Source organism: Engraulis encrasicolus, chromosome 7 (genome assembly GCF_034702125.1).
Source record: "Engraulis encrasicolus isolate BLACKSEA-1 chromosome 7, IST_EnEncr_1.0, whole genome shotgun sequence".
In the NCBI taxonomy this organism is placed as follows: Eukaryota; Metazoa; Chordata; class Actinopteri; order Clupeiformes; family Engraulidae; genus Engraulis; species Engraulis encrasicolus.
In genome coordinates this window covers 25,817,684-25,844,589 of record NC_085863.1, presented here as the reverse complement: position 1 = coordinate 25,844,589, position 26,906 = coordinate 25,817,684, and the positions used below count along the sequence as shown (strand labels likewise).

At 43.9% G+C, this 26,906-nt stretch overlaps 1 protein-coding gene across 1 annotated transcript; it reads left to right on the top strand.

Annotated features, from left to right (window-relative positions):
• Positions 1-572: 572 nt before the first annotated feature.
• On the top strand, positions 573-26,906 carry ppp1r14ba (protein phosphatase 1, regulatory (inhibitor) subunit 14Ba). The gene is made up of 4 exons (XM_063203147.1): positions 573-1,107; positions 21,198-21,281; positions 22,565-22,597; positions 24,623-26,906. Exons 1-4 carry the CDS (start codon positions 916-918, stop codon positions 24,704-24,706), a joined length of 393 nt encoding a protein of 130 aa, XP_063059217.1. The 5' UTR covers positions 573-915; the 3' UTR covers positions 24,707-26,906.

Genomic DNA, 26,906 nt, shown 5'->3' with positions numbered 1-26,906 from the left:
GTACCCACAGATCTGCGCGCCTTTGGGTTAGGCGCAGTCGCAAATTACATTGGAAACGAATTCTTTTACATTTAACATTTGCTATTTACGTTTTAATTAATTATCATACATGAACTGCTTTAATTGGGATGTCTGATAGTCAGTCACAGAAAGTGTATGAGGTCTAAACACTTGCGATGTTTGCAATTTCAGTAAAGAAGTGTAACTTTTACAGTTTAAGATAATATTTTCATACACGTTCCAATTGAAATAATATATCGATGGTGGGTAAATCTGGTCCTCGGGTGTTGCTTTTATTTCACTACAGCCTGCTGTCTTACGGCAAAAGATTCTGAAGGATGGCCGGCTGGTTGGGACAGTCCAAATAAAAGATAATAGGGGTGCGACGCACGATTAACCATATGGTGTAGAACAATAAATGTCTTTGCTTCCGAACAAATTGCAAATGTGATTGGAGGTGGACTTGACTTGCCAAGCAGAGTCTGTTGTTCCTTAGGTGAAAGTATACCATCTCGTTTATTTTTTGAGTTTTACATTTAGTGCGGAGGGAAAAAGAGGCTGTCACTTTACGTCCGGTGCGGTGCGGGCACAAGTATGATAACCGACTAACCCATCTCTCTTGGCGGACATGGTTTTGCATGCTCTTACACTTTGGGTATAATTAGCTAAATTGATTGCGCTTTATGGCTAATTTAAATGGGTTTTGATATTGTATAGTGGTGCACAGCCAACGAACAATCAACGGGTGCGCGTCAGGTTTTCTATTCATCAGTTTGCAAAGATGCGATGGGAGGGCACGGGAGAACAATAGCCGCCAGACCTGTTCACTGTTTGAACTCTTTGGACAAATAAGAAAGAACAAAATTCAAGGTAGGATATAGAATATACCCTCTTTCCCACAAGAACCGGTGGACCATGGCAGCTGTGACAAGCCCGGAGACAACCAGCCAGCCTCGGGTGTACTTCCAGACCCCTCCGGGCACAGAAGACGAAGTTCCACAGAAACAAGGGCGAGTGACAGTCAAATACGACAGGAAAGAATTGAGAAAAAGACTGAACCTCGAGGAATGGATTGTCGGGCAGCTCACACATTTGTATGATTGCGAGGTAAGTCTTTGTGTAAGCAGCCCGGCTTGCCATTGGGCTAGTGTTGGCTGTGGAGGCTGCTAGCCAGCTTATCCATGCTTTGTCCACCTTTTGTGCACCTTGTGCCATTGTCTAAACTCTGCCATCTGACCGCTATTTCATTCTCTGTGGCTTGGCATAACCTGCGCAGAAGTGGGATCTTATGTACCAATCCCTTGTTGCACAGCACTGGTTTTATAGATACTCTGGTGCATGGTGTGGGAATTTGAACAGTGGGAAGGGCGTGGCAGTAGCAGGGTTATCTAATTAAAGCAGACAGAAACAAAAAGAACGCTCAACACCTGAGCACCAGTGTCTCCCTCAATCTCTTTCCCTAAAGGCCGTCTTTGCAGCAAACCAGTCCCTATGTCCTTCATTGTCCACGAGACTGAAAAGCATCCACACAGCAATAATGATCTGAGTGCCTTTCTCGTAAATGCCATCCCTTTAGGGTGATACACAGAGAATTATCACAAGTGCACAGAAAGGGCAGTTGAGGCGATGCTCTCTATGCAGCCTGTCTCTCTCTCTCTTTCCCTCCTGTCCCGGTATTTGGCAGTGGCGCGTGTCCAGATTCGACCGCTCCTTCTTTCTCTTCCGCTTCATGCTGCTTGCTAGCCCCCGGCATCCGTGTTCAACGGCAATCATCATACATACAGGCCATTGTCCCGCTTTGCTTTCAGGAGCGCAGATACACCACTGTTCTGCTGACGAAAAATGTGATGACCGCTCTCTTCACTGCGCCATGGTCGCATTGGTATTCGTGCATAACTGAGAACACGGTGACTCGGTATTTATTAGTAGGCCATTATGTAGGCACACAGGTGTCAGAAAGTGATGAATGGCTTGCCTTGCTCTATCAACGTACAGTGGCATTTATTATCACCACAGTAAGTTCATGGGTACCACATTGATGCCTGCCACCCGTACTGGTCAAATAAAAGAAACACAAAGCGTGGAAAACAAACTTCTTGCTTCTGTAGGCTAATTGAATTAAGTTGGCCAGAGTAAAAACGGGGTCATAGTGGACTTACTAGAAGCCTAGTGCTGAGCGCTGATGGGACAGCTGTCTCTTCAGACTCAACAGCTTTTACCCTCGTCACATGAATCTACAGTACAGTGATCTCAGTTCTCTCTCTCTCTCTCTCTCTCTCTCTCTCTCTCTCTCTCTCTCTCTCGCTCGCTCTCTCTCTCTCTCTCTCTCTCTCTCTCTCTCTCTCTCTCTCTCTCTCTCTCGCTCGCTCGCTCTATCTCTCTCTCTCTCTCTCTCCAAGGGGGTTTCCATCTACATGACCTGACAGTTAAAGGGTCTGTCTTGTTTTGACACCGAGAGGTGAATTATTAATAGCACCATTTAAAGTGATTGCATATTACATGGTGTCCGTGTCTGCGTCTATGCCCCGCACACGCCTTCTCTAACCCCGAAGATGCAGCTACATGCTCGAGCTCTGCTCACATGATGAATACGTTTCCACTGCGCCACCTAGAGCTCTAGTTTAAAGCAGTACACCGATGACGTCATGGGACTCTACAGGTCAACCTGTCAGGACTTTCATCACTAATTCAAAAGAAGTGTGGTGACAGAAGTGAAACCAGCAGATTTCTCCCAGATTATCTCATCATGACAAATAATGCATTTTTTATCAGGCCGAATAATGTAATGCTAACATCATGTATTTTTTGTTATAGTCTAGGGGTGTCAAACTCAAATTCAAAGAGGGCCAAAATCAAAATCTGGGATGAAGTCGTGGGCCGAATTCAAAATTTATAATACACCTACATTGTGCATACAGTAGACTTAATGCTAGGCAAATAACGCATTCCCACCATATACTCTTGGTGCTAGTATGTGCCTACACTAGTTTGGACCCACTCATAATTTGTGTGATGCATACAATTTTGCCATCAAGTTGTATTTTCTATATTAATAATGTGGGCCAACTGTAATACACATTTGACATGATCTCGCGGGCCAAACAAAATGACTCCGTGGGCCAAATTTGGTCCCCAGGCCTGAGTTTGACATCCCTGGTCTAGGCTATTATATGAAAACGAGGAAGCGAATATTTCTCACCGAGCAAACCAGCCTGTTGATAGGCTACAAAACAGTTCATAGTGGTCGTAGTTGTCAAAAGTAAAAGTAAATTCATGGTGTAAGTACAGCACCAGCACATGATATTACATAGCTGTTAAAACATTGTACCCAATGAGGTATAGACTGTGTTATTACTGAAAACCACTAAAAACCTAACAAGAATCCACCACAAATCTGATCCAACTAGTGCAGTCAGATGATCATAAGACAAATACACAGGTCAACTGGTGTAACTTAACTGTGTTGGAAGGAAACAGTGTTTCTTTTCTTACTTTTACTTTTACTTTTACTTTTGACACCTCTGAAAGAGGTGGAGTGAAAGGGGAAAAATAAACTTGAATGAATATCTTGGCCATATGAATGTTATCAATGATGGCACCGTTTTAAGAGAACACTCCACTGGGAACATAGTGACTGTTAAGATGGAGTTGTGACACTCACTTGTCTACACTCCTGTCAGTCAGTAAAGAAAATGAAGTTGAACTACATGTCATTGCATCACATTTAGCAGATGATTTGGTACAAGTGACTTCCTAAAGGGGAATAACAAAATGGTAAATAGAAAATTTACAAAATGGCCCTCTTTTGCATAGACATAGTTTTTACATTCTGAGCAGTGTGACATAACGTTTGCCTCCAGTGTGCTAACCCTGTATGTAGGCTAAACTCTCTCTCTCTCTCTCTCTCTCTCTCTCTCTCTCTCTCTCTCTCTCTCTCTCTCTCTCTCTCTCTCTCTCTCTCTCTCTCTCTCTCTCTCTCTCTCTCTCTCACACACACACATACAGGCAGTCATGGGTAAGCGGTTAGGGCGTCAGACTTGTAGCCCAAAGGTTGCTGGTTCGACTCCCGACCCGCCAGGTTGGTGGGGGGTGTAATCAACCAGTGCTCTCCCCCATCCTCTTCCATGACTGAGGTACCCTGAGCATGGTACCGCCACACTGCTCCCTAGGGGTGCCATTGAGGGCTGCCCCCTTGCACGGGTTACGCATAAATGCAATTTCATTGTGTGCAGTCTGCAGTATTCACTTGTGTGCTGTGGAATGCTGTCTCACAATGACAACGGGAGTTGGAGTTTCCAAATGGGCTTTCACTTCACACATATACACACACACACCAGTGTGTTGTGTGCTGGGGCTGATGCTGATGGAGTGGGTTGCTGCGTTTGGGAGCATGAATGGCAGTCATGGGTATGCAGTTAGTTAGGGCGCCGTGCAAAGGTTGCTGGTTCGACTCATGGCCCACCAGGTTGGTGGGGGAAGTAATTAACCAGTGCTTTCCTCCATCCTCCTCCAAGACTGGGCTATCTGAGTATGGTACTGCTCCCTTGGGGTGAGGTTTGGGGCTGCCTCCTTGCACGGGTGATGCATTAATGCAATTTTGTTCTGTGCTGTGGAGTGCTGTGCTGTGTGGAGGGACTTTCCCAGGTGGGTTTTCATAGCTGCCACCCCAAGGTTATCAAGAGGGAAGGATAATGAACAAAATGGTGAAAATAAAAGCAAAAATCTACAAAATGGCCCTTGCATAGGCACAGTTTTTACCTCCTGAGTAGGGTTGCATAGATTTTACATCCTGAGTAGAGTTAGAGTGGCATAGTTTTCGTCTCCTGTGTGCTGTGTGCTATGCCTGATTGGAGTCGGCTCCGCTGCATTTGGGAACAGGGCCACCAACAGCTTTGGCTGGGCCTGGGACAAATACATCAAAGGGCCCCCTCTCTCAATACATGCAATGTAATGGTGACCCAATTCTGGCCACCCATCTCCATGGGCCTGAGACAATGTACCCATTTGCTCTGTAGGCCGCCCGCACACACACGCACACACACATTGACACACAAGTGCGCACACACAAGTGCACACACACACACACACACACACACACACACACACACACACACACACACACACACACACACACACATTGCAGTGTGCTGCGTGCTATGTCTGATGGAGTGGGTCCTCTGCTGTGTTCAGGCGCATGAATAGCTATAGCTGCCCTGCCACCCCAAGGTAGGCAAGAGGGGAGGATAATTGCCCCGGCCTCCGCCAGAGAAGGCCAGCCTTGCCCCTCTACTGCCGGGACGCCCTAATGAGTACTGACAAGGCCACTGGAGCGGAAAGTATGAGTGTGTGTGTGTGTGTGTGTGTGCGTGAATGTGTATCCTGATTGTGTGTGTGTGTGTGTGCTTGATTGTGTGTACATGAATGTGTATCCTGATATTGTGTGTGTGTGTGTGTGTGTGTGTGTGTGTGTGTGTGTGTGTGTGTGTGTGTGTGTGTGTGTGTGTGTGTGTGTGAGTTTGTGTGTACGTGAATGTGTATCCTGATTGTGTGTGTGTATCTGTGTGTCTGTGTGAATGTGAAGTTGTGTGGCTGTTATTTTGTTTTCCATACAGCCTGGGACTGTTCTGGGTCTTATTGTGTACTTTCCAGTATAGTCCCCTCATCTGACATTTGGCTTGGAGCGCGCGCACACACACACACACACACGCACACACACACACGTACACACACACACACACACACACACACACACGCACACACACGCACGCACACACACGCACACACACACACACACACGTGTTCCTGCCAGGCGGTGCAGCAGTGCAGCAGTCCCCTACTGAGAAGAGAAAACTTTTAAGCTGTCCTGACGTCTGTGTAGCCTGGCTGAAAAGAAGGTATTAGGGGAAAACCAAGCATTTTACTATAGCCTCAGTGGACAGCTCCTGTATCCACTATATTAAAGTGTACCGATGAGCACCAAGGGAAAAAGGTGAAGACCCAGAAGCACTCCAATTACCTGCTTGTGTTAGATAGATAGATAGATAGATAGATAGATAGATAGATAGATAGATAGATAGATAGATAGATAGATAGTCTGTCCATCTGTCTGTCTAACGGATCACAAGGGTATTGAATAGCTTGATAATTGGAATTGATGGGATGGGTATTTGTAAACAAAAGCATTGCATTAGTTTGCATTTCAAAAGAAACCATCACAAAAATAAATTGAGAGGGAAACAGTAATACGGAAGGAACACACGTTTAATGAAGTAATCAAAAAAGTAATCAAAAACAGATCCGGCCTCTGCTTCCCCTTATCTGGTAATAGCCAGCCATGCTGCCTACCGTACATAGCCCCCGTACTGGTGTGCAACAGGGTTTCCCCAGCAATTTACAGTTAAAGGAACAGTCCACCCTTTTTTGATTTTTACACATTTACAGTATTTCCTAGCATTATTCATGAATGTGCATTTAATTTTCGTCTATGTGTTCCCATGGCCTAGTTTAACAGTATAGCCAATTTAAGCGTATCAATGCAAGTATGGGGGAAAACAAAACATCATCAAATGTACTTATAAAGTACTTTAAAATTAATGTAAAATTCACCAGAGTGCAAATCGGCTATTTATTCCACTCCTGTGATATATCCACTAGCCTCACTCTACAACACCAGACTTGCTAGGAAAGCCAATAACACCACCTCTGACCCTACACACCCAGCACACCACCTATTCACACTATTGCCTTCAGGGAAAAGGTACCGCAGTATCCCAAGCAAAACCACACGATCTAGGGACAGTACCTACCCACAAGCCATCCGACACTTAAATACGCACTAGCACTTTACAGCTACTCCACTACCTGGCCTTCCTACATCCTTTGTTACTTTGCACAATGCTACTACTGTTTCTGTACATACCATGCACTTTAAATATTCCATTGCACTTTTCTGTCTCCAATGTTTTGTATGCCATTCCCTGTTTATTTATTTGTGTACCCCCCTGTTTTTCTTTCATACCCCCCCTCCCCAGTTTTGTGTCTTTTGTTTGTGTTGTTGTGTGAGCACATCAAGCAACATTTCTAACAACTGTATTTTTTATACTGTTGATATGGCTAAATAAACTTGAAACTTGAACTTGAACTTGATTTGCGGCTTGATGCTAATGCTTGATGCTAATAATTCTGATCCAATAAATCTAGAAAAAACTGAGAAGAAAATGATATGCGCATTCATGAATAATGCTTGGAAATGCTGCAAATATGTGAAAATCAAAAAAGGGCGGACTGTTCCTTTAAGGCAGCCTTCTTGACGGCAAGGACCTACCACCTTGATTAGGACATTTACATTTCCAAACTTGCTCTTCAAAAAATAAGCTATTTATTTTCCGGTGGGATTTTCATGATATATTTCGTATGAAGCTGCAAAATATTGCCTTTCCTTCTTTTAAAGTATGTTTTGGGGGCTTTTTGGGCCTTTATTATGACAGGATAGTGTGAGAGGAGACAGGAAATGAGCTGGAGAGAGATATGGGGTAGGGCTGGGAAATGACCCCGGCCGGACTCGAACCGGGGTCCCCATGGGCATGCAAGCCCAAATGTGGGGGGCTTAACGCACTGCGCCACAGCGCCCTGAATATTGCCTTTCCAATGATGGCAGCCACATGTCTCTGGTGACAGTTAACCCCTCCTCTTCATCCTTGCCTAACTTACTGCGGGAAACAAAAGGCTCATTTGACATTTCGCAACGTCTGCATGCACAGATAGCCAGCAATGTATTGTGGGCTGGAAATGTTGCATGATGGTTACAAATCGTGTTCAACTATTTTTCCCTTTTCAAGTTTTTTTGGGGGGCTTTTCAAGCCTTTAGTCTATTTGTTTTTTTTTTGAGACAGGACAGTGGAGAGACAGAAAGTGAGTTGGGAGAGAGAGACGGGGAAGGGCTGGCAAAGGACCAGGGCCAGGAATCGAACCCGGGGTGGTCACGTAGCAGACGAGTGCCCTACCGTTAGCGCCACGGTAGGGCCGAAATTGTGTTCGACTTGACCAAATCTACTTATGTCACAAAGATACAACGTGTCACATGGTTCTTTTCCAAACACTGGCGGGAAAGTAGGGATGCAAATTATCGATTCATTCATTAATCATTAGTTGATAGCCTTATCGATCGACTTACGATTAATTGATGAATCGTTTTCCCCCCAGAAATCTCAATTTTTCTCGAAGATTTTTTCAATTAAAAATTGAGATAAAATACCATATTTAAATTCATTCTATTTCAATTCTTAAATCCAACGGTGATTTAAATATTCCCACTATTCACACCCCTCTTCACACACAATCTTCACATGCCCATTTCACCTGGGGGTCCGTGTAACGCTTTGCAGTGCTTTGATCCATTTTCCGAATTTACTTGAAAAATATGAAAAATGGGTTCAAAATTTCAATTGTCAATTTTCCAGACAACTCAGAAAACAGAAAATTGACGTTGTTTTTTGTATTTCATTGTCATTTGTCGGTGGCTTTTGAAAGACAAAATATGGGAATTTGAAACCAAAGTAAAATGAGTCAATAGGCCTATTTCAATTTTCAATTTCTGCGTGGTGGTTGAACCATTCGCGCGGGGACCGGGGGATGTAGGTAGGCTATTGGCTCAAGTAGCGCCAGATGTGTTTACCTAGCCTACAAATGAAATGGATGGCAAGTCAGCTTGTGAGACGTAGGCCTACAACTCGGACAGAATGACTGGCTCAGCTGTAGTCGTAGCCAACCTGCAAACTTTTCAACAACCCGCTTTCACCTCCCCTGCCAACACGCCAGAGACGAACTCAGAACCCAACTCCGAACTCAGAGGGCTGCCCGTTGGGCACACACAGCTTACTGTAGATCAATGGTCGGCATTGCAACTCCGTTTGCAATATATGGGCCAACTCCCCTAAGAATTCAGACAATCAGATTAGGCTATAGAAAACAAAAATACAGTTGCTGCACTTGACAGCAGACTGTGGGCTACATTGCCGTTATAACGTTGCGCTTCAAACTCTCCACTGAACTGAAATGACGCGCTCGAGCAACAAGGCACTGCGAATTCACGTCGCTTGCTTTGTTTTAATCACCCTTTAGGCTACACCTGTATAGCCTACATTTCAAGCCTGTCTTACTTTTGTGAAATGTCAAGATACTATTACATAGGCCCTAACATAAGTCTTGCAGATGCAGGTGCAGATGCCGTTTAATAGGCCTACTCCGCTCACGGACCATTTTGCTGTATGGTGCCAACTGAGAAATGAGATCACATTGGCTGGGAAATATCCATGCGTAAAATAAACAATGTACAACGTTTATGCATTAAGGTTATGTTTGGCCTACAGCTGAGTCAGTTATCTGTCAGATCTGTAGGCCTACGTCTCAAGCTGACTTGCAATTCATTCATTTGTAGGCATTAGGCCTACGCAAAACATCTACCGCTACTTGAGCCAATACATCCCCCGGTCCCCGCGCGAATGGTTCAGTCCAACCACCACGCAGAAATTGAAAATTGAAATATTGGCTCATTTTACTTTGGTTTCAAATTCACATATTTTGTCTTTCAAAGGCCACTGACAAATTACAATGAAATGAACAAACAACGCCAATTTTCTGTTTTCTGAGTTGTCTGGAAAATTGAAAATTGAAGTTTTGAACCCAATTTTCATCTTTTTTCATGTGAATTCCGAAAATGGATCAAAGCACTGCAAAGCGTTACACGGACCACCTGGGTCTCTTGTCAGTTGAATTGTCGATTAATTGCGATGAATTTTTTTAATTGATTAATGCATTGATCGATTAAAGTCGATTTATCGATTAATCGTTTGCATCCCTAGATCAAAGCGTTTGCAGACAGACCATGCCATTTCTGCAGTTACTTATCTCCGATGATGCTCATTGCAAGGGTCTGCGTACTGCCTCCGCTGCGACGCACCTTTGAACTGGTTGGTCAAAAGTTCCCTACTACAACTCCCCCTCCCAACTGTCCCTCTACACCTCTCCAATGATGTGGTAGTAGTAGTAGTAGCCTTTATTTGTCCCAGTATGGGCAATTGTTTTGCTATGTATGTACTGTAGCTCAAACTGGTGCAAGCTCACTACGCTTATTTGACTTTGTTGCCATCGATCGATGTTGACAAAGCATGTGAGTGAGAACTTGTCGTCACGATGTGGGTGAAATTAAACACTGTGCGTTTAAAGTCGACCACAAATGTGCACGAGACCATGAGATCGCACCAGCTTGATCTACTAGCACACAACGTGTGAGGTGTCGGGGGACAGGTGGGGGGGAGGAGCTGAGGTGTGATGCAGTGCAAACTTGTGAAAGGGTGTGGGGCAAGGTGCCCACACACAAGTGAGTGAACTGTTGGCCAACCAGTTCAGGGGTGCATCCCCTCGGAGGCGGTTTGCAGACGAGCATCAACGGGGATAAGCAACTGTGGAAGTTTCAAGGTCTGTCTGCAGTCGCATTGATCCCACGATAGTTTGACATGATGTGATGTCATATTGTCGTCGCAACATGACTGAAATTTGGTAAGTTGGACAATAAATCTAACCATCATGCAACATTTTCATCCAGAATGTATTGCTGTCTCTGCATGCACAGACGTTGGTGGTAAATCGAATGAGCCTACTGTCTTGTGAGGATGTGTCCGACTTCACTTGTCTGTTGTTGATGGAACTTCTCGGTCACATGGGATAGATAGCCAGCGATCGACAAATCAAGTCAAATACACTTAGCGATGCCATCTCGGCTCTCCAGTTTCCCCCTGCATGTTACATAAGCCGCATACCGGTGGCCATCTCGGTTCTCCAGTTTCCTCCTGCATGCCATGTAAACAGAGACACTGGAAAAGGTAGAGACGAATCAAGCCTGTAATGGGTTTGATTTATCTTACTCTACCAGATGATGTTTTATGTAAACCCCATACCAGTGGCCATGTGGCTGTCCAGTTTCCCCCTCTAATGGTTTGTTCCAATATCCATACTTACCTCCCTTTCTGCACTGTGTTTGGGTACGTAGGGCATTCAATTTCTAATTGCTGCGAAATCACGTGTACTGCAAGTACCCGGATGATGCCCTTAAAATGGCAATTTTTTGAAGTGTTGAGTGAAGTATACTTTTTCAGATTCAATGGAGGCCATGTTGCGACTATCAGATCTGTCGAACTGCTGATTCTCCGTAATAACAGGACAGTTTTGATTCAAAAGTTTTGATTCGAAAGACAATTGCCATGTGTGTAAGAGACATGGTTAACCAAAGCAATTATGTGCACTGAGGTCGGCAAGTACACTCAACCTCAGTAAACAGTGCAAAGTGCGTAGTTTGGAACAGGCCACATGTCATGTAAATCCATACTGGCATCCATGTTGGCTCTCCAGTTTCCCCTTACATGTTACGTAAGCCCCATACTGGTGTGCAACTGTCAGGAGAAGATAAATGGCCTATCATATCTTAATGTGCCTCCCATTTGTTATAGCGGCCCGAGAACTGCAGAGAGTCCTCTGTGAGATGACCATCTGTGCTTGTGTACGGTCGGCAGCCATAGCTGGAAACACACACACACACACACACACGTACGCACACATCTGGCTGGCGATGTGTGTGGGAGTGATTGATCAGTCAGGTGCGTACAGTACATGCAGGTGCAGTGGAGAGGCCCCAGCTACCCACTCTGTCATACATTAGTTACCTTTTAACAGATGTGTGTGTGATACTCACTAGGCGCGTTGAAAAGGGAGTAGATTGGGTTTGCTGCAGTGCAGTGCTCTAAATACAGATGTTTCCCCTCAGACCTAGTAGCATTGTGTGGTGCTACGAGCAAAACCATTGGGCCAGTGCAGGCATTATGTGTGTATTCCCTCCCATTGATGTGCATGTGTGGCTGATCATCAATCATTGGTGTTCAGTTTCTATTGTGTGGTGCTGCACCACAGAATGGTGTACGTACAGTATAGAATACACTGTGTACCATGCATATAGGTTACATTGGCCATAGGCTCATGGGTACCTAATTTTTAATCTGGTCTGGGTGACCCAACCCATGGAAATCTCTCTTTCCTGGCTCTCCTCACTATCCTATAGAAATAAAGGCAAAAGGGGAGTAAAACCATGCGTCTCTGTTCTCATCTGATGTGTGGATGAGGAAGAGACTGTGTTGGTAAAATTTCATGGACTCTGATGAAGACATGATTGCATTGAAACGTTAGTCCCCCGTGTTGCATGTGCGATTGAAAAAAGTAAAGACCATCTGTGTTTTCTTTAACTCACCAGGTGCACTCTGGCAGCCTCACCAGGGGTGCATTTCTCGAAAGCGTAGTTACTAACTATGATAGCTACTTTGTTGGTTGCAATGCAATTTCCCATTGGACAAGTTCCCAGCTGCTAACAACTACGCTTTCGAGAAATGCACCTCAGGTGTGCTCCTCAGCAGGTGTGCTCCTCACCAGGTGTTGAGGGTGAGTGTGAAGGCAGACGAGGTTTGGTATAGTCAGAGAGAGTAGAGAGAGAGAGAGGTTCCATTGGCCCATTGTTTCCTGGTTCTATTATGGCCCCCCTTAGGCAGACCTAGGCAGACCTAAGGACTGTTCTATTCATTGTAGGAGCATTATGACACGCCCCTTTAGGCAGACCGGAACCTGGTCGCGTTAGGTACCCATAGAAACCTATTATGTTGGCATATCTCTATAGAATATCTCTGGTATAGTCTTGTTGTCACCTGTCTTTGTTTTTCCTGATTGTCACGGTTTATGATGTACTTTCCTAGACACTGAATGAAGCATACTATTGCGCACAAGCAAAAAGGTTGGTTGAGTTTGGGTTTTTTGTGGGGTTTTTTGTCTGCCAGGAGTGGCAACCCTTGATATGGACCAAACCTGGTATTTTTTTAATAATTTACTGATACAATATGCAGTGCTCCCCTTGTACCTGGTCTATCTAGGAAAATACACTCCATAATCCTCAATAATAGATTCAGTGAAATACGCAAATACCCCTCCCTCTGGCAAAACACATTTGCTGTTTTTTCCTTGACTCAATTCATTTTATACAGGTTTTTCTTGTCGCAAATGGCAATATTGCAAGAAGGAATATTGACTTTTAGCATGAACAGTAACACCCATTGTTGATGGAAAAAAGCTGATGACCTAGGGGACTGCGAAAAGTGCAATGCGCTAGCCAGCAGCCACTGTATTGATCATACAGGGCAAACATGGAGAACGTCTGAAAGGCCTGACGGCAGAAGACTGCAGAATTAAGTGTATGTATCGATTTCGTGATAAAGTCTCAACTCCACTGTACGTCCTTCAGAAATATACAGATGTTCCGATAATATTGATACATCTTCCACCTCTATGTGTTTGTCAATTATGTTTTCTTGTTCTTTACTTGTGAATGCATTACTGTGTGCGCGCGTGTGTATGTGTGTTTGCATGTGTGCGTGCATATGTGTGTGTGTGTGTGTGTGTGTGTGTGTGTGTGTGTGTGTGTGTGTGTGTGTGTGTGTGTGCGCGCGCATGTGTGCGTGCGTGTGTGTGTGTGTGTGCCTGTGTCTGTGTGTGGGACTTTGCTGTGTTTAACTCCTGCGGAGTTGAGAGGCATGATTAGTTGTGTTTATGGAATTGGCTTCAGCAGGAGTATTGATCATGCGCTCGCCCTGCTTCAAAGTAATTTGGATAATGGCTCCCTAGCCTTGATGCATGGCCTACACTCTAGTGGGGTAGCAACACGCTGGTGCAAATAACCTGGGCAGCTTACAGCTTTGACAAGGCCCGGGGCACAATCATCTGAAAAGGGCCTGTCGCTCAATACATGCCATGTAATGAGGCCCACATTCTGGACCCCCTCTTCCCCTGGGGCCCAGGACAACTGCCCTGTTTGTCCCCCTACTTGTCAGTGGGCCTGCCTGCTAATACCATTCATTATTATACGTGCGTCTTCATTTCTTTATTTTACTTTTCTCTGCACTGTCTTTGCCGTGCACCCACATGTTGCTGGTTTCTCCTCCTCGTTAGTGTTGCATGGTCATGGTGCACTCATCACACTTCATCACAGTCCTTTTCTACCACCACCAAGGAGGCTGTGTTTTGGTTCTACTAGTTTTTTGTTGGTTGTCTTTCGGTAAGAATTATTGATTGATAAGTTATTGATTGTTGATAATTGTTGATAGGAACAAATAATCGCTGAATCCTGGGACGTTACTGTTCAGCGTAGGAACATGAAACTAATTGTGAGATTTTTGTTTGTATTGTATTTGTTTGTATGAGTAGGACAATGAGGACTGCAGGCTCTTTTGTTAGCTGCTTCATTAGCGGTTAAACTGCTTTGCTAGAATCATATTCTTGGAATAGCTCCCAGGTCTGCTATTTTCTCTGTCTTTGTGTTTCCTTGCTCTCTGCTGGTGTCTATTGAAGCTTATTGCTGTCCTGTTAGACACACTGGACCACCTTGTGTGCTTTGAAGAGTCTGGCTCCATTCAGTCCCTCCAGACTGTTGGAATAAATGCGATTACAATCGAGCGTTTATTGATCTTTGAGGGGGAAATGTAATGTATACACTATGCCATGCAGGACGATGAGGAGGAGATAAACAGAGATGCAATGGTGTCTTCAATCGCCTCATTCTGAGCCCTACATAAAACCAGCTACATTGGATTAAAGTCAGTATTATCATTAGTCCATTAGCAAAATGAAATGCCTCACAAAATGAGTGCAACAATAACAAAAGTAAAGAAAAACAAAACAAGAAGATTAATTGATTCTCTTGCGGACACATCGATTAATCAAATTGTCAGCTGTTGGATAGATGGATCGACACAAATCAATGATTATTTACACCCCTAGTGTTACTGCGCTCGCTGCCTTGTTTGATCACCACTGGTGCCCAGAGTCATTGAGTAGATGAGGATATCCCTGCGTGCATGTGGCGTAGGGTTTAGTTGGCACACTGAGACGTAAATCCAGCTAACGCGCGCCACGAGACGCCACCTGCCATGTCTGAGACGTGGGTGGTGCGTGGGTGTGGTGTGGCGCACAGGCGTAGGCATGTATATAACATTGTAACACACACCATGGCGCCTGTCATGCCTGCATTGTGCGTGGTGCATGGGTGTGGTTTGTCCAGAGGCATGTTTACATAGCTGGGGTTTTTTTTTGGATGCAAGTGTTTTTGCAATTTGTCTTTGCGCGTGCGTGCGTGCGTGTGCGTGACCGTGTGTGTATGTCGGTATAGGATCATGGTGGGAGGTCCGGCTCCTATACAGACGCTGTAATTACTGAATATTGAGCTGGCTCCTAAAAGAGAGAGATGTGTTCCCTCCTCCTTTCCTCCATGCTGTTTAGACCAAGTGTGATTATGTGCACATGGTGTGAAATATGGATAACAATGGTGTGTGTCCTTCTAACAATGGTGTTTGTGTGTACAGCACATGCTGTATGTGTATGTGTGAGTGCGTCTTGTCAGTACGGTGAGTGTGTGTCGGTGTATGTGTGTGAGAGGGAGTAGAGGGTTCAGTGTGAGTTTTGTTGAAATAGGAATACATTCAATTAAAGGATGTGATATGGTTTTAAACACTTTGGATTATACTTTATGTGTGTAATAGCTGCTTTTGTTTTCACACATTGACACCATGCCAATGAAATGTTGAATTTCCCTTGCTGGCTGATCAGTAGAAGTTGCTGTAATCCGTGGTTTTGTTTTCCCTGCCTATTAAGATGCATATTGTTTACTATACACCCACACATACAGTACACATACACATACACATACACACATACACCACCTGAAGTCAAACAAATCCTACAATCAAAAGCTGTATCTTATCTGAAATGTAAATGAAGCATGAAAGCATACAGGAACATATCTGGCTTAGGTTAGCTCAAAACAAAACAAAACGGGCAGTCGACTTGGCCCCCTGCCCCTTACTAGATGGCCATGATGTTGTGTGTTTGGCACCACCTGCAGGTGACCCAAAACACTACAGGCGGGCAGACAGACAGACAGACAGACAGACAGACAGATACACAGACAGACAGACAGACAGACAGACAGACAGACAGGGTCACTGCAATACCTGGCCCCTTCCCCTTGGGCGGGGGGACCAGGAAGCAACAAGCCAACAACAACTACACTTGGCCTGATTAATAGAACAAAGTTCAAGCGTAAAGAGTGAACAAAGAGCCACGGCCATGCTAAGCTAAACCGCCCCATGAGCTGCTTAGCACACAGCTTGACAGAGGTCATTAAAGGAGTTAAGCAGTCAGCAGAGGGACTTGGAGCTTGACTTGGAGATTTCACTACAACTCACACCTCGAGGTCGATGTTAATGATCGTTCAACTCATGCGACCCTCCTCTGTCTACTGAAGCTCCACTTCCAGTGGTCCAGACTGGTGATGTAGGGCTACATATGGCTCTATTCCACTGCCCGTTTTCTGGGAGGCCTACAGCTCTGCCCTACAAAGCAAAAAGGCAGTAACTGCATTGCTGTTTAAAATGAGTTACTATGACTTTAATGCCATGTGACAAAGTCTAAAGTTAAATAAAATGATTGATCTTCAAACAAGGTGGTAATATAACAACAAAACTGTCAACTGCCAATAATCTCCCAAAAACACTTCAACTGGATTACAGTATTATTTTAAAGTCAACTGACTCAGTTTTGAGTTCTGCGCAGTTACTGCCTTTTTGCTTTGTAGGGCAGAGCTAAACAGCGCGACTCGGCTGCAACTTTTTGCTTTACGATTGAGCTGTGTCGTGCCTATTTGAAAAGCAAAAAGTGGTGGCTGAGTTGCGCTGTGTCGAGCTGTAGGCCAGCACAAAAACGGCAGTGGAAAAGAGGCAATAGTGTAGGCCTACTGTGTCTTCAGATCTGAACGGGGACAAAATTGGAAGCCTTTTGGAATGGAAGGGGAAATGCCTGGGCAGGGTTCAGTTACAGTACTTGGCTGCTTTGACTATGACTATGACTTTGACTATTTTCTCTAGGATAGGATTAAGGGCAGTGGTGTAGTCTCCTTTTTTGTGGTGGGTATATTGTATATTTGAGCATTTTGTGAGGTGGGTATACTGTTATACTGCATATATTTGTGCTATTCTAAGTAATGGATCAATCAATTTCAGGTGGGTATACTGAAAGCCCTGAAATTTTGAAGTGGGTATACTGTGTATACCTGCGTTCTACATAGACTACACCACTGATTAAGGGTGAGTTTTGAACTTTGAAGCACTGATAAACATTCTCCAGTGCTCACCTTAATATTCTCAGGTGAGCACATTGAAATGTCCTTGCTTAATATGACACTCAAACTATGGAAGTTGTCAGTGAAAGGCCAATCATGGAGCATTGGACCCCGGGAGTGTAGGTACAAATTCATGTATTGACGTCAGCTAACTAGAATGCAAGGCCATCCCCTACAGTGCAGTGCTATACTGCCCCCGCATTTCGAATGGCCACAGGGTGTAATGACCACGGTAAGCTTTCCGCGGTAAGGTAATGACGTGAGCAGATTGAAGTGACAACATCTGTTTAGTCATTTGACAATTTCTAGCTTCTTGCTCATGTAGTGTTTGAAATGGCTAAATGGTAAAGCAGTATCCAGCGTCTCTCATGAGAACTGCTCCATCTTTTGCTTGGGCAGTCCTTTCTCTCTCTCTCTCTCTCTCTCTCTCTCTCTCTCTCTCTCTCTCTCTCTCTCTCTCTCTCTCTCTCTCTCTCTCTCACACACACACACACACACACATTCACACACACACTCTCTCTCTCTCTCTCTCTTTCCTTACTGATGTGCTCAGCATACTCATACAAGGTCACTTTCACTGCAAGTACATGGTATGGTATGGTGTGTGTGCGTGTGCGTGACGTGTGTGTGTGACGTGTGTGTTTGTGTGGAGTGAAAGCGAAATGGAGCAAGTGACAAGTATGTTACTGGCACCTTGCTGAAGCAGAAGAAATGGTGGAGGGTATAAGACAAGGTGCCCTCCATACATGAGCTGGAGCTGCTTCCATGCTTCAAAGAGAAAAAGGTGGGGATAACAAGCCTGGCTATCGCAACTACAAAGCTCTGCAAACTTAGTCTGGACAAGCTGTTGTAATTTCAGAGTAGTCAGAGGACAGACTTACGGTACATACACACCAAGATATTCGCGTTCGCTTAACGTGTCCGGGAGCATTGCGAGTCATAGAAGTTTGCAGGCTGCCTTGCACACTGCACAGTCAGCATCCACGTTCTATCCGCGGGTAGCAGCCATTCATTTTCAATGGAGCCTGCTCATTGAATGCGGACGTCCGCGCAGGAAAATAGACTCAAGTTCTATTTTCAAGGAGCATCTCGGACATGTCCAGTCGGGCCGGACATGCGCCGCGCTTACACTGTGCTTACTCTGCGCTCCTGTGTGCAAGGCATGATCTGTTTACATGTATTCTAATTAGAGATGCACCGGATCCGGTTCCAGTTCCGGATCCAGCAGGATAGTAGGGTTTTTCACAGGATCCGGGTCCAGCAGGATGTTAAACAGTGGATCCGGTATCCGGCATGTTACCTAAAAATCAGGATCTGGTGCATCTGGTGCATAGCCTAGGCTTTTCAGTCAGTCTTTCACAACCCCAATCACTGCATGGAGTGAAAGCCCTTTTGAAGTGGTCGTTGCAGGCAGTGTGTAAGCCAATGAGTCTAAAAAATAGTTTGAGCCAACGTAATAAAAAGGGCCCATGTGTGCGAGTAGACTACATGTTTCAACCCTTTTGTAGGATCCGGTATCTGGTTCCGGATCCGGCAGGATCTTTAGCAGTGGATCCGGTATCCGGCAGGATCCTAAAAATCAGGATCCGGTGCATCTCTAATTCTAATCATTTCGGACTGACATCCGACACGTTCAGTGGACGTTAAGTGGCTTGCAGTGTGTATGCACCGTTAAACCTGTGTCTATGAAACAACTCTGAACCAAATCAAACCTGAAAAGAAAGAATAGAGAAGTATTTATCAGATCATCAAAATCTGAAAACGGATTGCTTCTTTATTCAGTTCATTTTCAAGTTTGAGTTTATTCATCGACAAAGCTAAGCACTCAGTGTAGCATATTAGAAAGTGTGAGGAGCACTTCTTGATTTTTCTATTATTGAACCTTCATTCTATCAGGACACTCGGACTTAGCTACCAGCTGGGTCAGTGACAGAGATTTGCTGAAAAATCTTAGCGATCTTATCATGACAGCATAGATAGATAGATAGATCATTTATTTGTCTTAGCAGAAACGTGTTCTGTGCTATGACATTACAGAGAGTGTTAGTAACAGAATAAGACATGGTCATACCATTTTGGTGACAATAAGGTTATAACAAAGGTTCTGCATGAAAGTAGGGCTGGGCGATATGGAAAAAAAACAATATCACGATATGGATTACTTTATATCACGATAACGATATATATCACGATATAGCACAATTACATACGTTTTCAGTTATTCTCTTTATTTGCTCTTTATTTTTTCATGTCGCAAAACAACCTTTCTTTAAAATGAATCTTTTTATTCTTATTTTTACAGTTACATTAATTTATAGTGTGTATTGGTACAACATGTAATGTAATGAAATGATATTCAATTGTATACAATTGATAAAATTACTATCACGATATAAACGATATAGGAGAAAGGTCACGATATACACTTTTATATCACGATAACGATATATATCGTCATATTGCCCAGCCCTACATGAAAGGCTTAAATATACCTCATTGAGATTTTCATTTTGACTCCCACCCTTTGGACTATTTGAAATGGAAGAGATAACCAGCTTGGCTTAACTGACTTGTTTGCGAAATTTGTTGCAGCGTCACGGAAACACGGATGGGCCCAAGTTATGCACAAGGAAGCCAGTTGGGCTTCAAGGGTGGCCTTCCATTTGGAAAGGCACCAGACATGATCGATACGGGGGACACCATTAATAAGGAGTTTCTTCTGGAATCAATATGACGTTAAGTTCTAAGCAGCCATCATATGTCTGCCATGCCCCTTTAGGAGACTAGGGTGTGGAGTTCAGAATGAATGAAGCTCAATGGGAAAGTCACATATAGACCAGACCTGCCCTACTAGGCTACTGCATATTTTGTCAAAATTGAGTTTAGACTAAAAAATGTTCTTTATTACACCACCTTTATCTTGTGACAAACCCTTATGGCCCAAATGTGTCCATTTTTAGAAATATTGCTTTGTCACGTTTGCACTAGCTACTATATCCAACCTAACACCAATACTTTGAAAGCCTTTTTTCTCAGTTTCAATGTTGGTGTAGTTACAGAGACTGTTGGTGTAGTGCAGAGACTTGATCCCATTTTTTTGCATTGGTGACGCGTGCTACTATGCGTTATATTGGTGTCCATATTGAAAATCTTTGGAGGCAGCACCTGAATAAACAAGGAGAAGTGAGGGGAGTTAGCCAGGCAGTGAATTATACTGTATCTATTAAGTTGCATGAACTATAAACACATGCTGGCACTGTAAATATTTTTGGGACACTGCGCCAAGTTCTGACAGCACAATGGGTCTTTCTTTAGCACAGTGCATAACAAAAAGTTTTTGTGTGTGTGCTTATGTGTGTGTGTGTGGATGGAATGGGGTCTCATCTGTGTGTGTGTGTGTGTGTGTGTGTGTGTGTGTGTGTGTGTGTGTGTGTGTGTGTGTGTGTGTGTGTGTGTGTGTGTGTGTGTGTGTGTGTGTGTGTGTGTGTGTGTGTGTGTGGTTGGGGGGGTTAGTGGAGAAGAAAAGGCTGGAGTAAGTTGTTTACAACAATTGCACATGCGCACACACTTGCATTATCTCAACTCAGTCTCTTCCTTCCTGCCTTTTACAAAACAGGAACTGCAGGAGTGTGTGTGTGTGTGTGTGTGTGTGTGTGTGTGTGTGTGTGTGTGTGTGTGTGTGCGCGTGCGCGTGTGCGTGTGCGTGTGCGTGTGTGTGTGTGTGTGTGTGTGTGTGTCTCTCTCTGTGTGTGTGTGTGTGTGTGCGTGTGCGTGTGCGTGTGCGTGTGCGTGTGTGTGTGTGTGCTGGCACATGGAGCAGTAATGAATGATGTCATTGTATGGCAGGATGTTTCTGTCTGAATTTTCCCTGATCTCTCTCTCTCTCTCTCTCTCTCTGTCTCTCTCTCTCTCTCTCTCCCCCTCTCTCTCTTGGCAGGAGGAAGAGGTGCCTGAGTTGGAGATCGATGTGGATGAACTTCTTGACCTGCCAAGCGATGTGGAGCGAGCACTCAAAGTCAAGGTTTCCCAAAAATCCCTCCATCACACACACACACACACACACACACACACACACACACACACACACACACACACACACACACACACACACACACACACACCACTCAGCAGGGCTGGACTGGGACCAGGAAACGGCCCGGGCATTTTTGGCATAGGCCAGCATCATCTCCCTCCCTTCTTCCCACCCACTATAACAGTGATTCTCAAACTTTTTCAGACCAAGGACCACTTTGTCACCCAAACAATGTTCAGGGACCACCTGCCAACTGAATTGACAGTTGACGGGTGCTAAATTCTATGCACATCACTTACTTCTTACTCACATCACGTCTTATTGTGGTGAAAATGAGGCTTCAGTTATGTTTAGCTTTGTAATAATATTACAAATATAGTCTACCCTAGCTTGTCTTAGAAAAGTAGAAATCCCCTCGCGGACCACTAGTGGTCCCCGGACCACACTTTGAGAATCACTGCACTATAAGAATGGACTCAGTACTCTACATACTGTATATGAAGGATGCACCAATGTGCCACCACCATCAACTGTGGCCCGGTCTCTAGAGAAAAAAATAAAACAAAATAAAATAAAATTTAAAAACAAAGCGAAAAAACCTCCCCAAAAATAAAAGCGTCCTGGTACTGTGTGTCTCACCGGGAAAATGCCCTGTATGCCAGACTACCAGTCCAGCCCTTCCATTCATTCACCGAGGACGCCACATCATCATTTTGGCCATATTAAGAGACTCGACCTCCCCAAAACACTTGACCTGCAAAATCCATTACGCTACTTTGGGAGTTATGGTTGGAATGAGTAATGCCATCCGTGCTTACTCCTTCATTTTCATGCCCATTCATCAAACCACAGAGTTGAGGCTTTAGTTCGGAAAACTCCTGGATTGGCATGGCAGGATATGTGGATATGTGATGCCTATAGTACTCATTTGTAATGAAAAGATAGTTGGTGTGGCTATTGAAGATACCCTGTTGCATTCTTTGTACAGACTTACCGTTGGCCCAAGTTTGTGATTTCCTGATTTGAATTCTGAGTTATTAATTCTTATTTGCCCCAGAATTGTTATTATTCTGTCATTTGTGGTTAAAATCATGTACAATGCAAGGACACACATTCACACACACACACACACACACACACACACACACACACACACACACACACACACACACACACACACACACACACACACACACACACACACACACATCAAACCATCAAATTTTATTTCAAACGTGCTTTGTGTTGTCCTTCTTTTGTCTTCTGTGCAGGGACTGCTGGCAGACTGTTTCAAGCCCACAGATGTAAGTGTTACTTCCTGTTTCTCTGTCCCAGAATAGGAGCTTCCCCGACCCACTGACCCCTGACAGGGAGGGAAAGCACTCTCATCACCCCCTGGTGGTCAAGCTTATAACTGCTATTAGCACGGAGTGATAGGTCAAAAAACAGAAGAGGGCATATTTTTTTAAAATGTTTTAACCCTTTAAGACACAATCCAGTTATAAATTGGCTGTTACCAGAATGGCAAGGACCAAGTTGTAATGCTATTACTGAACTCAATGTGTAAAATGTCATAGTAGTGTAGAACTAGTACCGCGTTCCACTGGAGGAATGGCATGCATTATGGGGCCACACAACATCAATCTTATTACATTGACCCAAGACTAAAACCGTGTGTAGGAAGTGGATGTATCAAAACCAGACTAGGGGGGCACAATCCATATCCATTCACCTTTATTGCCTGTCTGACGTTTTGGCCATCTCTCATCATTCGTGTCTGGCTAAAATGAAATGAAATGAAATCGAATTTACATGTCGGCGCATACATTGTTATGGAGATTTCATTAGCAAAGTCCTGCTATGAAATGAAGGCCTTTGATTATGTGTGGTGGTGTTTTACTTCCCGGAGCCATATGTGATATATGAGATTAGTGGATGAAGGGAGAGAGTAGAGGTGTGAATATTATGTCAAGGGCCGGATTAACACACAGGCCGGATATGGCTGCAGCCTTGGGGCCCCCACCTGCCAGGGGGGGCCCAATTGGTCAAAGTGGACAGTGAAACCAGTAACTACAGAATTGTGACAAGATAAGCTCATTGGTAATACTCATTCCTGACTAAGAATGATGATGCCATCTAAGCAATTGTATCATTGAATTTGCATTCAGGAGGGGGGCCTACAGCAACCTGTAGACTGTACCATCTTAATCCGGCCCTGATTATGTCGTGGTTGAGTGCCACCAGCCTGATGCATCAGCCACATTCACTTCATGGAAATGAAATTGAGCAACATGCCTAGACTACCGCCACAATGAAATTCATGACATATACAGACACACAAACAAAATCATAAATGCCATCTCTGAATAAACAAATCCCATTTTCGAATCCATGTGACTGTCAGGCTATGGAAAGAGACACAGTGGCGTTGAATGCATGTGCTTCATAAGTGAAATTAAGATTAACGTCTTCCTAACAATCTCACCACTGCAAACACAGTAACTGTCCTCCCATATGTTAGCTGTGGTACATTTTGTATTGTGCCACATTCCTCCAATATGTGCTCTGTGCTACATTTTGTACTGTACTATAGCATGTGCGGATGGAGTGTGCTCAGGAATGGCCTGGCATTATTACTGTAGATTTACGTGGCTCCTTCCTGGCCAAGTGTGGCAGGCTGCCCAACCTACCTGATAGATGGCATACTGTCTGTGTGCTATGACTGATATGGGCGAGGAGATTTTATTATAGCACACACACTCACTCACTCAGGGTTTCTTTTATATTGGCCCCTTTTTTTATGCGTGACATTCACTAGACTGTTTAAACGGTCACCATTTGGCCTCTGACTCCCATTTAGAGTGATTTATTTAATCAGACAGTCTTGTAATAGGTTGCATTTTTCTACGCCGCCTTGGTCAAGAACTCACATCTTGGTGCATAGATACAGTATTTACCTGTACCATGCTGTACTACAAGCGAACTAGTATTCAAGAGAAGGTGAATGAAGATTTTCAAGATTTCCATGGTTTTGATTGAACATTGTAAAAAAAAAAAGAGATTTTAGGTTTGGTTAGCGCCTTAGATGTTTAAATGTATAGTTTAAACAGTCATCTGTTTTTTTTTTTGTTTGTTTTGTTATTATTACGCTAAAATCAATGACCTCATTTATAATAATGACATCAATGATTCGGAACACAAAGGCCTGGCGTTCCAGAACGTTTGCAGAGTTGAGTCTTTGGAACCTTGGGCATTGTTCCACCCAGAGCCCAGCTGAGTAAAGCAGGAAGTTGAGTTTCCTCCATCCTCCACTTTTTTCTCCTTTGCAGGCGTTTGTAGCTGCCCTGCTGGAGCGTGTGAGGGGGATGCAGAAGCTCAGCACCCCCCAGAAGAAAGGAGAGGTCACCCCGTAAACTTCCCCCCTCTCTACCCCACCACCAACACCAACCACCCCTCTCTCACTATCAACCACTCCTCCTCCAGAGAAGAAAAACAAGAAGAAGAAGAAGACGACAAAGAGATGGAGGAGGAAGAGGGGTTGGGGGCAGCATGATGGAGAGGGGGGATGATGTCAAGACTTCCTACTACAATCTCCCACAATTCCAGTGTGTGCTGTGCTTGTGGCATTGGAAAGACCAGGGCCAAGCGTTCCAGCCAATCAGCCTGTAGCTTCTCTTCTCTCCCAGCTGCAAGGTTCCATCACCAGTGGCCAGTCTATCGCTCTCTATCTCTCTCTCTTTATCTCTCTCTGGTTCTTGGTTTTTAAAGCAACCATTTTTTCTGAGCTCCACCCTACTCCTTGTGAACTGTATATTTAATGTCTATGTTAGCTAGCTTATCATTATGCATTTTTGACAAGGAGAGGTGTCGAGGATGGTGGCAATGATGGGGTGGGCGTGTGTGTTAAGGGATAGTGGGATTAAATTAGGGGGGCGTTAAACAATTCGTCATTTATTAACTGTGGTTTCTTCTCCAGTGTTGGTTAGGTGTGTGCGTGTGTGTGTGTGCGTGTGTCCCCTTGGAACACACAATAATATCACTCTGGGCTGGTCTACAGTCCTCAATTCAGTAAATGTTGCATTATTTTTTATGTTTTTTTTAATTATTGTCTTATAACTTGCAAAGCTGCTGAAGGTGAAACTGAAAGGGATTCCCGAAAGGATGAAGGATGTTAAACATTTTAAGTGTGTTCTGGAGGGGAAAAAACAACAGAAAGGTGGACAATATTTGTTTAGGGACTTTTTTTTCAATTGTGATTTCCAGTCACCATTTGCTCACAGGCCACGTACATACATACCAAAATGAATATTTGTACGTAAAACAATCTTTCACTCATTGGAATAACATTGTTGCATATAGAAGCCTCTTGGCGCGTTCTCCTACATCTTTAAGAGACAGAGAATGATTGTACTACAGTATAGGTTCTGCAGTTAGTTCTTGAGTGTCTTTGTGTGTGTTTGAGATATACCGAATACCCAGACAGCAACCATGCTTTAGTCCCCCAGTCGATATACTGTATAGTAGGAACTTCCAAAGGGGGAAGAAGATGAATTATTATTGAGGTTATTTTAAGCTTATATGAAGATAAAGATTAAGTTGAATGTTAAAGTTTAACACTTGCTCCCGTTTTTCTTTTTTATGCTTTTTTATTAGACGAAGAATGAGGAGCTTGAAAAAGTACAGTTGGGTAAAAAGAGGAATAAAAAAGCAAAGCAGGAGCAAGTGTGCAGACATTCATTCAACTGTATGTTCATAGCTGTCAGTCCCTTTTGGATATGCATTGCGTACCATTTCCGTACTTAACAGGTCATTTTAGGCTCCCTATGTACCTCTGAATAGCCAGATGGGCTCCAGACGAGACACCTTCATGGTACACCTTGATTTCCTTCAAGATCAAATTAGTGTTCATAAACACAAAATGTGTAATCTTTGAACTTTGAACAAAGTTTCCAAACTGACATGATGTTGCTTTTCCAATTAAACAGAAAGGTCTGGAGAAGTTGGCTGATTTTAGTAGAGTTTGGAAATGACATGGAGCAACTAAAGCTGGTACAGTATTGGAAATATTGTTCATCGGTGCCTTGAAAGACAGGTTTCAAAGCAGTGATCAGCTGCTTTAAAATTGTCAAAGAAATTAATCACATAGGAAATGATGGCAATGTTTCAGCCATACGGACAAAATGGTAGTTAATTTTCTTGTGAAATTGACTGGTTCCTCTGTACTTTGGCTGCTTTTAGGCAAAATACCTGAGGTTATTTTAGTCAGTCTTTGTCGTAATTCCATGTACTGTGACAGGCTTCATGTAAACAGATCCTAACTACGTACGTAAGTCAGTTTCGTTGTCTCAAATGGCGCACTTGCGTCAGTGTACTAGTGTGTGGTGCATAATCCACATAAGTCTTATGTGAGTAACATAAAAAGGAAAGTTTGGACATTCAGTACACTGAATTTTTAGTGTGAGCGCCCTATGCACTGAAAACATAGTGTTCGAAGTGCACAAGTACACCATTTGAGACACAAGGGTATCTGAGCCAGTGGCATCCCCTGCATGGTTGCTGTCTGGGCATCCCCGAGTGTTCAGTAGGCTATTGTAGCGGAGCTGTAAGATTGTT

Bases quoted from the DNA above. Each gene is read 5' to 3' on its own strand.
- ppp1r14ba (XM_063203147.1), top strand. From the start codon at position 916: ATGGCAGCTGTGACAAGCCCGGAGACAACCAGCCAGCCTCGGGTGTAC. The intron at 21,282-22,564 runs GTTTCCCAAAAA...TCTTCTGTGCAG, and splicing joins AGCGAGCACTCAAAGTCAAG to GGACTGCTGGCAGACTGTTT. The intron at 22,598-24,622 runs GTAAGTGTTACT...TCTCCTTTGCAG, and splicing joins ACTGTTTCAAGCCCACAGAT to GCGTTTGTAGCTGCCCTGCT.